At 27.8% G+C, this 15,279-nt stretch overlaps 1 protein-coding gene across 4 annotated transcripts in view; it reads right to left on the bottom strand.

Annotated features, from left to right (window-relative positions):
• LOC107451011 (uncharacterized) overlaps window positions 1-15,279 on the bottom strand; it is a 105,524-nt gene that overhangs the window by 60,323 nt on the left and 29,922 nt on the right. For 2 of the 4 annotated variants that reach the window (XM_043041100.3, XM_016066963.5), the window contains exons 3-4: window positions 6,309-6,485; window positions 7-192 (exon numbers count right to left, since the gene is read on the bottom strand). In XM_043041100.3, the coding sequence (XP_042897034.2) occupies window positions 7-192; window positions 6,309-6,485 (363 nt within the window). The remainder of the gene's footprint in view (window positions 1-6; window positions 193-6,308; window positions 6,486-15,279) is intronic. The other 2 variants (XM_043041101.3, XM_071187556.2) reach the window with 1 other exon arrangement.

The raw sequence follows: 15,279 nt of genomic DNA, 5'->3' as shown, positions 1-15,279 counted from the left end.
ACATACCTTAAAACCATCTTTAATTGCTCTAGAAGGAATTTTTTCAAATTTTGACTTAGTAGATGTTTCTGAATTCATATTAAATTGTAGTTTTTTACGTTTCTCAACTAACTGGTTCAACATATCTTTTTTAGAACACAATTTTCTCTCTTTTTCTAGTTCTATAACTTTGCTGGATATAGGAACTGTTTCCTAAATAATGGAAATATGGAAACTAAAGAGTCAAAATAATGTTTAATTAAAAATATGATTTCACATATGAAATTTACACATATGAGCAAACAGATATAAAATATTTAATAAGAGTATAAAATATAGTCAGCAAAAAACCATAAATCATTCTTATATTTTTTGAAAGGTTCAACTTTTATTCCAGAAAGTGCTTAAGTAACATCTTAAAGAAATCTTTTAAAGTATATATAACCCCCAAAATAAAGGGTAGACAAATATTTGAAAAGTTGCCATTAATAGTTCGACCCCTATAAATATCAAAGATTTGTTACTCTTATGCTATTTTCATGGGTCTCATTGCTCTTTATATCTTTTAAAGGATTTGTTACATTAAAATAATTATTTCATAAAGAATTATGCTTCGGCCCAAAGAGAACTATGTAATATAATAAGATACATACCTGCCAACTTTTACGCATTTGGCGTAAAATTTTATTTCGATATTTAAAGTGGTAGTAAAATGTATGCTTTCTATATATTCTTTGCATTTATAAACTTGATTTATATTCTTTTTGACCACCACTATTTTTTTAAAAATTAAGCATATATATTGATATAATACTATTTTTACATTCCGCAAAAACTTCCCAAAATAACAGCGTATGTTTTTGCATAAAATTGTAATTTAAATTCCATTTTACTACCACTGGGAAAAATCCTCGTCGAAAGGATTAAAAGTTGGCAGGTATGAAGATATTTAGATCAAATAAGTAATTTATATTAAAATGCTGAAAAAAGTTTGAATTTTAAGGAATAAAAATTTTTGTATATTCAGTATTTTGAGATTTTTCTTTTAAACCTAAACCATATGCCATTGGAATATTAAAAAGCTGCTTAAAAAATAACTTGAAAAATTAATAATTGAATGGTTATAAAATGGTGCTCCATTTTGAGATTATATGATCAAATTGCATTACTTCAAATTCTATGTAATTTATATTATCCTGTAAGTGAATAAATTAATCCGTTCTTAATCATTTTTTTTTTTGAGAAATAAAGAAACGCCCACATTTTATAAAGAAACGCCCACATTTTATTGGGATATGATCAAATTGCATTACTTCAAATTCTATGTCATTTATATTATCCTGCAAGTGAATGAATTAATCCGTTCTTAATCAATTTTTTTTTTTTGAGAAATAAAGAAACGCCCACATTTTAAAGAATTTCTGGTGGGTAGTCATCGATACTTAATTTGACATTTTCTTTTCTTTAAATTATGTTTTAGTTTTAAAATGTACTTTAAACCATCTTCATTACTATTCAATAACAGATTTTAGATGCTACAGACTTTTAACTTTTAGAGAATTCCATTTTCTTAAGCTAGAAATTCTTGTTTTTTTTAAAAATAAAAATAAAAAAAAGTAAAATGACTGCTATTGCCTAAATTTAAAAGGAAAAGATTTAAAAAAAAAAAAACTCTTAGGTTAGAAAGTACATGGTTAAAAAGGGGTGCTCATAATGTTGTTTCACCTTCAGCCTTAGGAAATTTGTTAATTTTAGGAGTCTTAATCATTATTGATATAGGCTACAAATAAATCAGCTCATTTTTTTCTTTTTAAAATTGATTATTAAAGAGACAAATATAGCAAAAAAATCGTATTAGCATTATTTTAAAATTTAGTTTTTCACTTTCTGTAGAATGAGTACAATTGTTTTAATTTTTATTCACACTTAAAGTAAATAAATATATTGAGAAATATTCTATTTTAATTTTTTTATATAACATTTTTAAACCAAATTGTATAAAAATTTGCGCACCATAATAAAAAAAAATTTTAAAAATTGCCCAAATTTATTTGGATGCATCTAGAATTTATTATTTTTTGATAAAAATACAATTATGAATTCCATACGTACCAATTTTAAATTAAAGCAATTTAAGAAACTTATAGTCATTTGAAAAAACATTAATGTGTCACTGATCATGTTTTGTATTAATAATGCTCTAAATATAGAATTCACATATTTCAAGAGGGTTTTAAGGGAAGATATTAATTTAGTAGATAGAAATTTAAAATAATAATACTAAAATGAATGAACTGATGATAAATGTAGGAAAAGTATCCTTAAAAACAAAACACACATTAATAAACTATTTGGGGGGAAAAAATTCGTAAGAAAAGGAGAAATAGCCATCTACATTACTTTTTTATTAAAATTTTGTACTATACAGTCTTTCAGACCTTAACGTCCAAATTTTAAAACTGAGATTGAAAAATCTGGAAATGGCACTTTCTGTATGTAATAAAATGTCATTAAAACGAGAATTTACACCTTGCAACAAAATAGAAAATGCTGTTATAAAAGAAATAAAAGCGTATTCTTATGCATATTATGTTAGCCACCACAAAATTATTGAAAATTTATAACTTAATGATTATAGATCCTTTATGTAGGCTTTAAATTAATCTAATATGGTGATCACCACACATTGGTGGTGATCACCATATTAGATTAATTTAGTTGCTAAATCTATAGATTTGATTATTTAATTTTAAATTTATTTATTACAATACTATCCACTTTTTAAGTTTTTAAGGACCGTACAAACCCTGTTTATTTATTTATTTATTTGAATATATCTAATCTTAATTGAATTTAAGAGAAACTGTGTTAAGTTTAATTTTAATCTTTAAAAGCATATATCAAGTCAAAAAAATGTTTTTAGCTAAGTAAACATATTAATTCCAGGAATAATATACTTGATATGGTAAGATAACTTCATTTTTTGAAACCATATAGCCAGAAGAAGAGAAAAGAAAAATATTTTTTTCGTTTTTATTTGAAAAAAGAAAATCTTACTACCACTTTCAATTTATTTTTTTAATTTAGGGTAAAATTTATTTCAATGTGCCAATAAGTTTCTATAATGATTAACTTAAAAAGTCTTGCTACCACTTTTTATTTATTTCATTAATCTGGGACATGATATACTTATCCGCACAGATTGAAAAAGCTTATGCAAAGAATAATTTTGTAAATTTTGCTAATACTCTTTTTTTTTTTAATTAAGAGGTACATTTACTTCACTCTAGGAAACTGTAAGGTAATGCAATGAGTTACTGAAAGGGTGTATGATTTTCACATTATGCTTTATGCATATCTGTTTCTACTAATACCAAAAAATAGCAACATTTTATTTTCCATGCTAAAAGTTCCCTTGTCTTTGTTGATCCTCTAATGATCAGAATTTTATGAAATTTGGTTTTGAAGGTTATTTTTGCACGTTAAATAAGTATGCAATAAAAAATTTATGCTTTTCTTAAGCACGTTTTGTGTCAAAATAAGCAGATTACAGTTACAGTTAAATTATATTAATAATTTAAGAAATTTCTGAGGGATATTGCCATAACACTTTACAGAACGAAAAAACAAATTTGCTTTAATCACAGTCTTATTTTCCACTTTCCAAACTGAGTGTATGCTCTCCCATAGTTGTTACTAACTGATACCATTGTATATTGTTTCATAGCCAAAAATCAAAAATTGATAAAATAATATTTTTCCCTACTCAGAAAACATATTTATTAAATACGGAGATGATTTGAAACATATTGATTAAAAAACGTTTTCCTGTATTCCAATTCGTTTTTAAAAAAATTAATTGAAATACCTTGGAGATGAATTTCTCACAATGAATTTTTTTTAACATATGCAAGAACTATTTATATTGAAATGCATTGGTTACTAATTGTTACTTCCAATTCCTTAACAATTACACAATCTCCTTAACCTCCAAAAATGTTTTTAGATAACAAAAATAACTCAATTTTAAACATACAAGATGATTCAATTGACATTTTAGTATATTTGAGTAAATGAGATTAAAAGTAACAACAGGCAACGAAGACTTTTGAAGACTTTCATGACTTTATTTCTTGTTTCTAAATTTTGAGTTAGAAAGATTTATAAATTCCTTACACTTAATTAAACTGTTTGCTTCAAGCATTTGCATTCTTAGTTTTTAGTTGTTTTTCTATTATTCCATGACTGTATATTACTAAATGCATTTAGAACACACACAAGAATCAACACTCAGACACACTCTTTTGGATCTATCATCCAATGAGATCTTAAGAATTAAAATTTAGCAGAATAAATCAAGGTTGTATAGTTAACTAAGACTATAATAAGAACTTTTCCCAATAAAACTAAATATTTTTCAAATATGTCACTTAATCCCTTCATCTACTGAGCTTTCAAAATGTTTGTAATAATAAAATGGCACATTAAGATAACACACATTTCAGATTAAGAAAAAAATTATTATCAAATTAATGAGTTTTCTTTAAATTTATTCCAAGAAGTTCAAATATATATTTTGATATGAAGTAATGAAATATTCAATCTTGACTGGGCAACATTGACTGAACTCTGATTATTAAAACATCAACAGTTTGAATCAACACTCATCAACAGTTTGAAATTGTACTACAGTAGGGAACCGATTATCCGGAACGATCGGGACCATCGCTATTCCGGATAACTGATTTTTCCGGTTTTCTGAATCGCTACAAAAAGCCGTTTTTTTAATTGTTAAACCCAACTAAAAAAAATTTTTTTTGGAAATAATCTTGAAAAAACGAAGTAATACACTAATGATTATTTCCAAAATGATGGTAAGGTAAACATCTTCCAAAAAAGAAAGAAAAATCCTGAAATCTTATGAGGAAAAAAAAACATTTAAAAAAAAAATGGCGGGAAAATTTATCAAATTTCGTTCCGGTTTTTTGGTTTTCCGGTTTACTGATTTCCGGATAACGGGTTCTGTACTGTACTAACAAATAATAGATTTTTTTAAACATTCATGTCAAAACTTTTTGAGGGTGATTCAAAAACTTTGCCAATATCATAAAATCAGAGAAGCAGCCTAAATGGAGATCTCATTATATTAAAATATCCAATTTTTTGAACATAGTATAGATTTAGGGGATGAAGTGACTCACTTCTGAAGTAGGTCTGATTTGTTCATATATAAATTTCAATCACAATTTATATACTACAGTAAATTCCACTATATTTCTTCACCTTTTTTTAAATAGCTCCATTCATATTGTTAACTTTCAGAGGCAATTATGTTTTTCTTACTACAAAAAACTACCGACTCCATCTGCACATAGCATATACTTACCAAACTATTTAATATCAGTTTAATATTTTCTTATTTAAAATACAAGTTTTGAGTAGTTATTTGTTCACAAGAAAAAAAATTTTTCCTCCTTGAGAAAAAAACAATTTATTATGAAAAACAAACTGAATTTAGAGGGAATAAATTTTTCTGAAGCCAATTTACTTAATTTTTTTAGCAGCCACAGAATGTCACTAGTATAGTTTGTGAAACAAATTACTTTTGCTATTTTCAAAGCTAAGCATTTTTTCAGTTCAATTTACCAAAATTAATAGTACAAGCAATAACAAAATTAATTATTACAGATGTTATTAACATAGATGTTAACAGACATTATTGTTAACAGTTATAATGAGAAACAAGCATAACTGTTAACAATTAAGACTAGGATAAAATATTTTTCTATTAGTATTGAGGAATAAATCTTTATTTGATTCATGACAAAGCAACATTATTTTGTAAATATGAAATAAAATAATACTATAGTACAGAGCTTTCTGAATGTAAACAGACACCTTCATTTAAAATCAAATTTTGAAATTTTACTTTAACTGGTTTCAAAGATTAATAAAGTTTTCATAAGGTCTGCTACTGAAATATAATTCAATATAAATACATATAAGAAGCAAATCTTTAATAGATATTTATTTTTTAATAGATATTTATTTTTTAATTGATATTTATTTTTCAGTATAAAAGAAAACAAGCAGTCAGCAAATAGTACTGTTGCATACTTCACATGTTAACTCAAACTATTTATAATGAGAAAATATTGCTTATCCGTAACTTTCATGTGTTGTCCATTTTTGCAAGGTTTGAAAACTAATTTTAATCTTGCAATGCTTGACATTTAAAAAATGTATACTGTTTGTTTTAATAAACTTTTATTAATGATAAAATAATAACTTTATACCTAAATCAATACCTAATCCTTAGAAATTCATACCTTTTGAGTACCAATATTAACACCTTGAAGATTAAAATGACTATGCATTGCAAGAACAGGCCAGGCTGGATCCAATTTTCTAATTATTAGATCTAAATTATAAAGCAATTTCTCTGCTAATATTCCGGACCATGTTTGACGCAGTTTAAAAAGAAGACTTCTAGTGTTCTCATCAACCTAGTTTAAGTAAAAGAGAAATTTATTTCATACAAAGAATATTATACATATATACCTATATATCAAAAATATAGTCCAAGATGAGGTCCATGATGTCCTGACTCTCATTGAGATTTAAGTCAATTTGATAAAAAAATTTATTTATAAATAAACTTACTTTAATTTTCAAAAATATTACCATACTTCTATCAAATGAGTAATATATTATTATGAGTATAGGTTACAATAGATTTATTGCCTTGAATTAATTTACTAAATAAATCAATTTGATGTAAGAAACATAACATAATCTGAATATTACAAGTATAGGGTCAGTTGAAGTTAATATTTTTATAATTTACGGGGATTTTATAATTCTTTAAAAATGTTGAAAAAATAATCTTCTAAGTTACATACATAGAAGAAGGTAAAGCTCTTAAAGGGGTGGATAATTCTGACCACATGTAGGAGAATTATAAACATGAGCTAATGCACATCCCAGAAATAGTGTTGACTCATTATCAGTCCCTCCAAAAACCCTAACCAGTACTTTGCTCTTCCAACTTAATCCATATACCTGAGAGGTATCATAATAGAATCCTTACTCATTCTGCATTGATGAAAAAGTAGTTTTATCTGATGATGTAAATTTTTTTTTATTATAACTGCTTCTTTTTATAATTTTTTTTACAAAAATCTTAGCAATTTCTGGAATTTTGTAAGAGTGGCACAATGACTGAAGATGCTTCCCTTTCTTCAAGGATAAGCGAAGATATCTTTTTATAAAGTATATAGACCAGTCTTTTAGTTTACCAGCTTTAAAAACATTAGAAATAGAATTTCCTTTAATGTAAGATCAAATAAGATGCAAAAATGCCTGTTGCAAGTGTGTGTTTCTACAAGTTCCTGACGAGTTTTTTTACGAGTTTCTTTTACTCTTTCAAGTTTCTGATCACATTGGCTTGCTTCTTATCTTTTCTAAACTAACTTTTTTTTTCTAATTTGCAGCAGGATTACTGTTATTAATATGCCCTATTTTCTTTCAGCTTTTGGCAGACTCTGTTACCATTGCAACAGGTTCCGGCAGGTTCTTCAGAGAGTTAAGAAGAAATTTCTTTTTTGCATGTTCTAGCCATTTTTATGCAACAGAAAATGAAGAGTCATGTATTAAGTTAACATTGAATATGATCATAATTATACCGTTGTGTTAAAAAAAGGGAAATTATGACTATATACTTTTGTAATATATTTTCATGCAGACAGAACATATAATCAAACATAATAATAAATTAAACATAAGCTTAGTATAAACAACTTTGCACTTACTGCAAAATTTTCTTAAAGGGTTGAAATCACTTTGAATCAACATCTAAACTGTTTTTCAAAGATTTGCATAGATTTTTAGGATTATATGAATAGTGACTCAAAATTTTCATCCAAGGTCAAAATATACATAAGGTGCATAAAAGTCAAAATATACATATGAAGCTTGTTAAAACATAATTTGTTTTTTAATTCTTACCCTGGATGAGTTTTTTAAATAGGCTATGACTTTAATTTCCCCATGCTCATTTTTACCCCTACATAATAATTTGATTAATTAATAATTTGTTAAACATTTTCCTACCTCCAAAGGATGTAATAATTTTAAGTGTTTTTATTCCCCATGAAATATTCAGATGTCATGATTTATTTAACAATAAAATGTGAATAAAATTAATGAATATAAATTATAAAGAGAATTATGAAACAATTAGAATTTTAGTTAAAACAAAATAAAATGTAATAAAATAAGAGTGCTTTTATACCAAAGTAAAAATTTGAATTAGAAATAGCGAACTTAAATAATGTACAGAAGTAAACTCAGAAGATTGAACTTCTCAGTGGTGTGAGTGACTCAGTGAGTGTTCTAGAGAAAGTCGTAAGGTAGAATAACTGAAAAAGAAACGCCAATAAGAGCCTCCTCCTTATTATATATCTCTAATAATAGTTTAATAACATAAAATAGAATTCACATTATCAGGTCCTTTATCATAAGACACTTTGATTTTTCTAACACCCCTTCTAATATGCAAAAGCGTATTGACACACTTGTGATGACAAGTACTAAATTTGGATGCTAGAAAATGACACAATTGCAGAGAAAAAAAGTATATGAACTATTCTTTTTGTGAAAAGTTATTTTTGACACAAGTATGAAAAACTTTGATCAACAGTGGTTGAGTGATTACTAATTCTTTACTTTCAGTTTTAGGAAACAAGGACCTCAAGGATCCGCATCTTATGATAAAGGGGTAAAAGGCCACTCTGGCCTCAAGCACCCCGAGAGGATTAGGTTGAGTGACAGCACTAGGCACTTCAGTCCAACCCATCTGGGGTTCTATCCTAGGACCAGGCAAAGGTTGACTAAGCTTTTCATCCTACAGTGAGTTAATAAAATGAGTACCAAGTATGCTTGTGAACTTGACATTGGGGGTTCCACATTAGGCTGACCACTCAACCAATACAACCCAGAGCTCATAGTTAAGAAAACTGGGATAGGCAGAGTAGACCTTGGCCCTCTTTGGGCCGTCATGCCACTGAGTTTAATTTAATTTATATAAAACACTTTATAATGGCCACAACTTGTTTTGAATAATTTCACTCATAGTTTAATGTAAAAATATTTACTTAAAAATGCAACTCTTATTGAACAATTACTTGCTCTTGAATGCACTCTAATTAAACAATGCAACTCTTATTAAATATTATTGAAAAATTTTGATTTTCCAACATATCCTAGCAAAATGTTTGTTTTTGTGAAACTGAAGTTATAAACCTTCATAATTCAAGTTTTGAATTTTGAGAAAGAAATTTAAAAAAGTTAAGTTGATCTAAGTGAAACTAAAAAGAGTTTTAAAACAAATATTTTTCTGGTATTGCTCCATCTTAGTTGTGCCGGCAAATTTATAGAATCACAATTTATAAAATTTTTAAGCCCTAAAAATATAGTTCAAATGAATCCTGCAATTTTTTTAATAATATTTTATTTAGTTAATCAATTAGATTTTTTAAAAAAAATCAATGTTTTTTTCCTAATAAATCTGCAATTTTATCAGAACTTTTTTAAATAACTTGATAAAAATGATTTTCGTCATATTAAGATATGCACTTATGTTTTAAATCGTAAATATTAGTAATTTTTATAGATCATTATATCAGACAACATTATTACAACATTTATTCTATTCTTGTATGTTTTAGTTATTAGCTTTTACACTAGAACCTCACAATTATTTGTTTTGGGGAAATTTGATTTATTCAATTACTGAAAATAATACGAAGAATTTAAAACAAAAAAATATATTTTTCAAACAAAATGTACTTTTACTTTAGACAAAAAAAGGTTGGTTTGAATTAAATTAGTTACTTATTGAGTGTTAGTTTTGAATAAGTTTTCAAATAATTCTCTTAATTATGATCTTGGGATAAAATGAAATGTTTATTCTGTTTTTCAATGTCATAAATTAGAGCTGTGACATAACCAGGATCCTTTTTTGATAAGAGATGTTTTTGTTTTGATTCTTTGTTTTCCAGAAATATAAGAAGTATTTCTTATTCAGCTGTAAAACTTCAAATGCATATAAAACCATATTTAGTAAAAGAAAAAAAAATGGAAGTTCTCAGTCTTTTAAAGTCAAAATTGAACAAAATATTTTCGTGGCTATGTGACAGTTGTTTGTATTTTTGTGGCTGTTCATACATAGTACCATTATCACTTTAAGTGACATTTAAGAAATTTGACATTTGATATTGTTTAATATCTATGGAGGACATAAAAGTTTCTCTTTTGATAATGGATACCAGTTCATGTAATTTTCTTAGTGGAAATGCCTAAAAAATATTGTCATTTTTAAAAGAAAGTGCTCTGTAAGTTTAATAATATAAATGGTGAAAACAGATCAAATCTATAATAGCAAACAACTTGATTTAATTCAAATCAAAACAAATTTAGGAACAGTTTATTGAATAAAATAAGGAAAGTTTTTCATTAAACAAAAATGAATTTGCTGATAAGATACTAAACCATTTACATCATTAGAAGAAGGTTATTTTAGGGAATTCAAGAATCCAAAGTTAAACTTAAAAAGTGAGAGCTAATATTGACACTATAGATATATATATAGAGAGATACTCATTTTCATTTAATAAAAAATAACTAACATACTAGTAAAATCCATTTTTTAAGTAAGAATTAGTTATATAAAACATTATTACACAGAATAAAGTTTTGAAAGTAAATACAGTAGAACCTGTCAAAGTGTCAATCTTGGTATATTGATCACTTTAAAGTAACTATTTCCCAAAATTTTATTTACATCCCATAAAAAGTACATTAGAATTTATATGTTTTAGTGACCACATGCTTTATGTATAAATTGACCAGTTTTTAATGATATTGGCTCCCGTCCAAGTGACATTTTTCCTCATTTCTACCTCTCCTTGACCTTCCTCTTCCATCTAATAGTTCTGCGGTATAGGCATGTAAGAGGCATATTTATCTTTTTCTTTTAAAAAGGGTTCCTTTATCATATGTTCTCAGAAATTCTAGGAATAAATTGGTATATGTTAATTCATTATACTGTTTGTAAGAAGATTGCTTTTGGATTACTTAAAATCCTATAAATCAATTGCTTTTTGAAGGTGAATCAGTAAAGGCTGAATTATTCATGATTTTGGTCAGTGATATCCCAACATACAACAGTTTTGTTGAATTTTGAAGCGAGAATTTTATTATATGATTAAAACTTAAAAAGAAGTTGAAGATGATTGTGTTAATGAAGCTGGATTTTTTAAGGAAACAAAATTGTTGAAAAGAAGTGTTGGAATCATTTTGCTGTAAGTGAAGCTTTATAAAAGCTTGCAAATTTTATATGAATAGCTTATTACTATCAGTTATAGAACCGGTATGATTATGTAATAAAAGTGGTCAAAATAAACATGTCACAAGTAGCAAAGTTATTGTAGTCGCTACTTGTTTTTGTATTTTGCAATGTAACATGCTACTTTTTAAAAAAAAAAGTAGAGTAATGCAATAAAAAAACAGTAGTTTGCAGAGATTCCTGGCAACTACTTTTAATATTAGTATAATAAAGAAGCAGTTATACCGAACAAGTGCCCCAACTCGATCAAACGCTCCTTACAATTTCAAACAAATTTGGCCAAGCTGTCAACACTGAATAAGCACCTCTTTCCACTACCTGCTCTAGTAAGTGAATTTGTTTATCACAACTATGTCACACTGAAATTGGAACGTTGTCTCCAGATATAATTAAGTTGATACGATAAAGGAGAGATGGGGGTGGAGAGAGAAAGAGAATGAATAGAAGAAAGAGATTTGCTTTCTTAGAATTACTGAAAGGGGATGAGAAAAAATTAAATGAGCAGGAAGGTATGTAGTTTGCTCTCTTTTTAAAAGAAGCAAAGATGACCCTCAGTAAATGACGTAAGACAGACTGACGGGGGGAAAAGAGGATGGGTGAATAAACAGTAGAAAGTCGAGAAAGGGCTTTGCTTTCTAAAAATTATTCAAGGGAATGGAAAAAAATGGTTTAGCATTAAGCTGCATAGTTTTGCTTTCATTTTTAGAAAAGAGAAGATGGCTTGTTTCATTCCCAGTTTGTGATGCACGATCCAGGAAATAGAAGATCCTTATCATTAGGGCTTAGACACTTTTTTAAATTGATTCTAGTTTTTCTGATTAAATTTTCTGGTAAATTTGTAAGAAACAAGTTGAATTTCGTATTACTTTATTTATTTTAATTTTATTCCTTTATAGTTCACTCAATTGCTTGAGTTACAATTGTGCAAACATTTTTCATAAAAACAAAAAATAATCATTAAAAAATATATATATATATACATATATAAAATATAGTTATTAGAAGTTAAAGTAAAATATATGCCAGATATATATTTTTGTAACTATATTTATAATTTATTTAATTAAATTATTTGGTTTTATATATATTGTTTAGATTTCTTAATATTATGATTATTAATATTTTTTACATACGAGGCCTGTCTAAAAAGTATCCGACCTTAATTTTTCCTGCGCAAAGTAGTGACTCTAAGGCGGCGCCTTAGTGCACAGTGGAAGGAGGAACCTTAATGCACATGACTGAATTTTTTCACCGTGTTCGCTTGTGCAACTCGCTGGCTGGTGGTCGCCAAGTAAGGTGCTGTTCGTAGTGTTTGTCGGATTTAGTTTTCTCGCAAGATGACTGAACGAATTGAGCAAAGATACTGCATGAAATTCTGTCAAAAGCTTGGTGATTCTCAAAGCCAAACAATTCGTAAGATTCAGCAGGTGTTTGGAGAAGAAGCGATGGGTGTAACACAAATTAAGGAGTGGTTCAACCGATTCAAAGATAACACATCAGCGGAGAGTGAGCAACGTTGTGGCAGGCCTCAAACTGCTCAGAGTGCAGTTAATGTTGAGAGGTTGTGAAATTTGGTGATGGCAGATCGTCGTTTGACATTGCGGGAGATTGCAGAAGAGGTTGGAGTGAGTAAAGACTCTGCACATGCAATTTTGCGTGAAGATTTGAACATGAACCGAGTGGCTGCAAAATTCGTACCCAAGTTATTGTCGCCGGAACAAAAAGCACGTCTCTGCACATTCATCCCAATTGATCCACACTTTCTTAGCCAAACATGGAATTACAACCGTTCGCCAACCTCTCTACTTTCCAGACCTGTCTCCTTGCGACTTCTGGTTGCATCCAAAATTGAAGACGCCACTGAAAGGATCCAGTTTTGAGAGTAGAGAAGAGATAATGCGGAACGCGACGACGGAGCTGAACACCATTCCAAAAGAAGACTTCCAGAGGTGTTTCCAGTAGTGGAAGGATCGGTGGGCTGAGTGTGTGCAAGCACAAGGGGCCTACTTTGAAGGGTATTAGGGTCCCAACTCAGTCAAGTATTCGAAATATTTTTTCCGGCCAAAGGTCGGATACTTTTTAGACAGGCCTCGTACATAATATCAAACATGTAATTTTACTAATTATAGAGACTGCATTTTATAATCGGTAATGTTTAAATGCCTCCTCACTTAAATGTTGTTTGTCAAAATTTAAGGGGGCACTCAATTTGTATGTTATGTAATTCTTTGAATCTGATTTATGCATATCTTCAAGTTCATTAGCGGCACAATCAGAATGTTTCCAAGGCCGATATTTAACGAAAATGACAAAAAATTAAAAAATTTGCAGTAACTGCTTGTTTTCCCTATCACAAACTTTGAACAATTCTTTGGTGGAACTTGCAGAACAAACTATTTTTTAAAAAGTTACCCACTTAATCTTATTATTGCTTTTCTTTTCTATGAAATGTCACTGATTTTATGGTAATGTCTTATTTACTCTAATGAAAACACTTTATTTCACCAATATCATTTGCAGTTCTTTCCATTTGTAAACTTTTTTTATTCTTTTTTCTCTTTCATACATAAAATATTATTCAATAATGGAATGTTACCTCTGACTTTAAAAGCATCTTTGTTTTTACTCAAAATCACAAAGTTGGATGATATACAATTTTGCAAAGGAATATAAATTTGGTCATATTTAAATGACTGATTAGATTATACTTTTTATAGAATGTTATCTATTTTTAATCAACATATTTTAATAAAATCTTTTAATTATTAATTTAATTTATGAATAACATATATTGAACAACGAATTATGAATAACATATGCCCCTTTTCGGAAAGGGTCCATTTCTCAGACACTTTTTAGCAAACAAACATCTCATCATCTTATCTAGAAAAAGAGGCATTTCCTCAAACCTCTTTATTAGATTGCTAGGGAAAGAGGAAATGCTGTGGAAATGAGAGAGATAAGGGTACACATGACATTGTTAAAAATAAAAGGGGGCAACCAAACAGAAAATCTAAATAGGTTTTAAAAGTTACACTTGAGAAACATTCCTTCTTTCTTGATCATGTAACATTTACAGGGTGGGGGAAAAGAAACAATGGTCTTTCTTTACCATTGACATAAAAATTATTTCAAACACCTTTCTACTGAAATATGAACTTGACTCACGGAAGTTCTTTGGTGAAACAGGTTTTACAAAATACTCCAGAACTAATTCCTTTCACTAAATGTCTTGTACTTAAAGCAATTGAATGTGTCACATTGATTCATTTTTAGCAATCTTTTGTGAGTTAAGAAACAGTGATTTTTGAATGCTTGTTTTTAAGTTATTTTTATTAAGTTTTGATTGGTTATTTTAAATAAGTTTTTAACTATGCAATGTTATGCTTTTTTTTAATAATTTTTTGAGTAATTATTTGTATTTTTAATTAAGTTATCTTTGTTGATTTGCATTTATTTTACATAGAATATATTCACATCAGTCAAAAAAAAGTTTATCTATTAAAAAATAGTTTAATGAAGAAGATTATTTAGGTGCTGTTATTGATTGATACTATTATACTATGTTTATTTCAAAACAAGTGTAGTTTTTAGTCTGAAGGTGATCACATTAGGTAGGTTCCATTGTATTGCAGAAATCTTTTTAGTAAAAACAAACTAAATTCATAAATTCTCTGGCAGTTTTTATTAAAAAGTATTGTTTTTGCTTTTAGGATTTTAGTGGTACCCTTAAAATATAACTAAAATTTTAAAAAGTGAAGAGCTTACAGTACACAATTCAAGGAATTTAAAAAGTAGTAGTAAAATTATCCTGAATCCCAGTAAATCTTATATTTTTTTTACTTGCCACTTTAGTTCAAAAATAGTAGGTAAGAATACTTTAAAATTTAATA

The sequence above is a fragment of the Parasteatoda tepidariorum genome, chromosome 11 (genome assembly GCF_982258835.1).
Source record: "Parasteatoda tepidariorum strain Cologne lab strain chromosome 11, Ptep-v5.0, whole genome shotgun sequence".
NCBI lineage: Eukaryota > Metazoa > Arthropoda > Arachnida > Araneae > Theridiidae > Parasteatoda > Parasteatoda tepidariorum.
The sequence above is the reverse complement of the archived record's forward strand: the minus strand, read 5'-3'. Positions and strand labels throughout refer to the sequence as shown.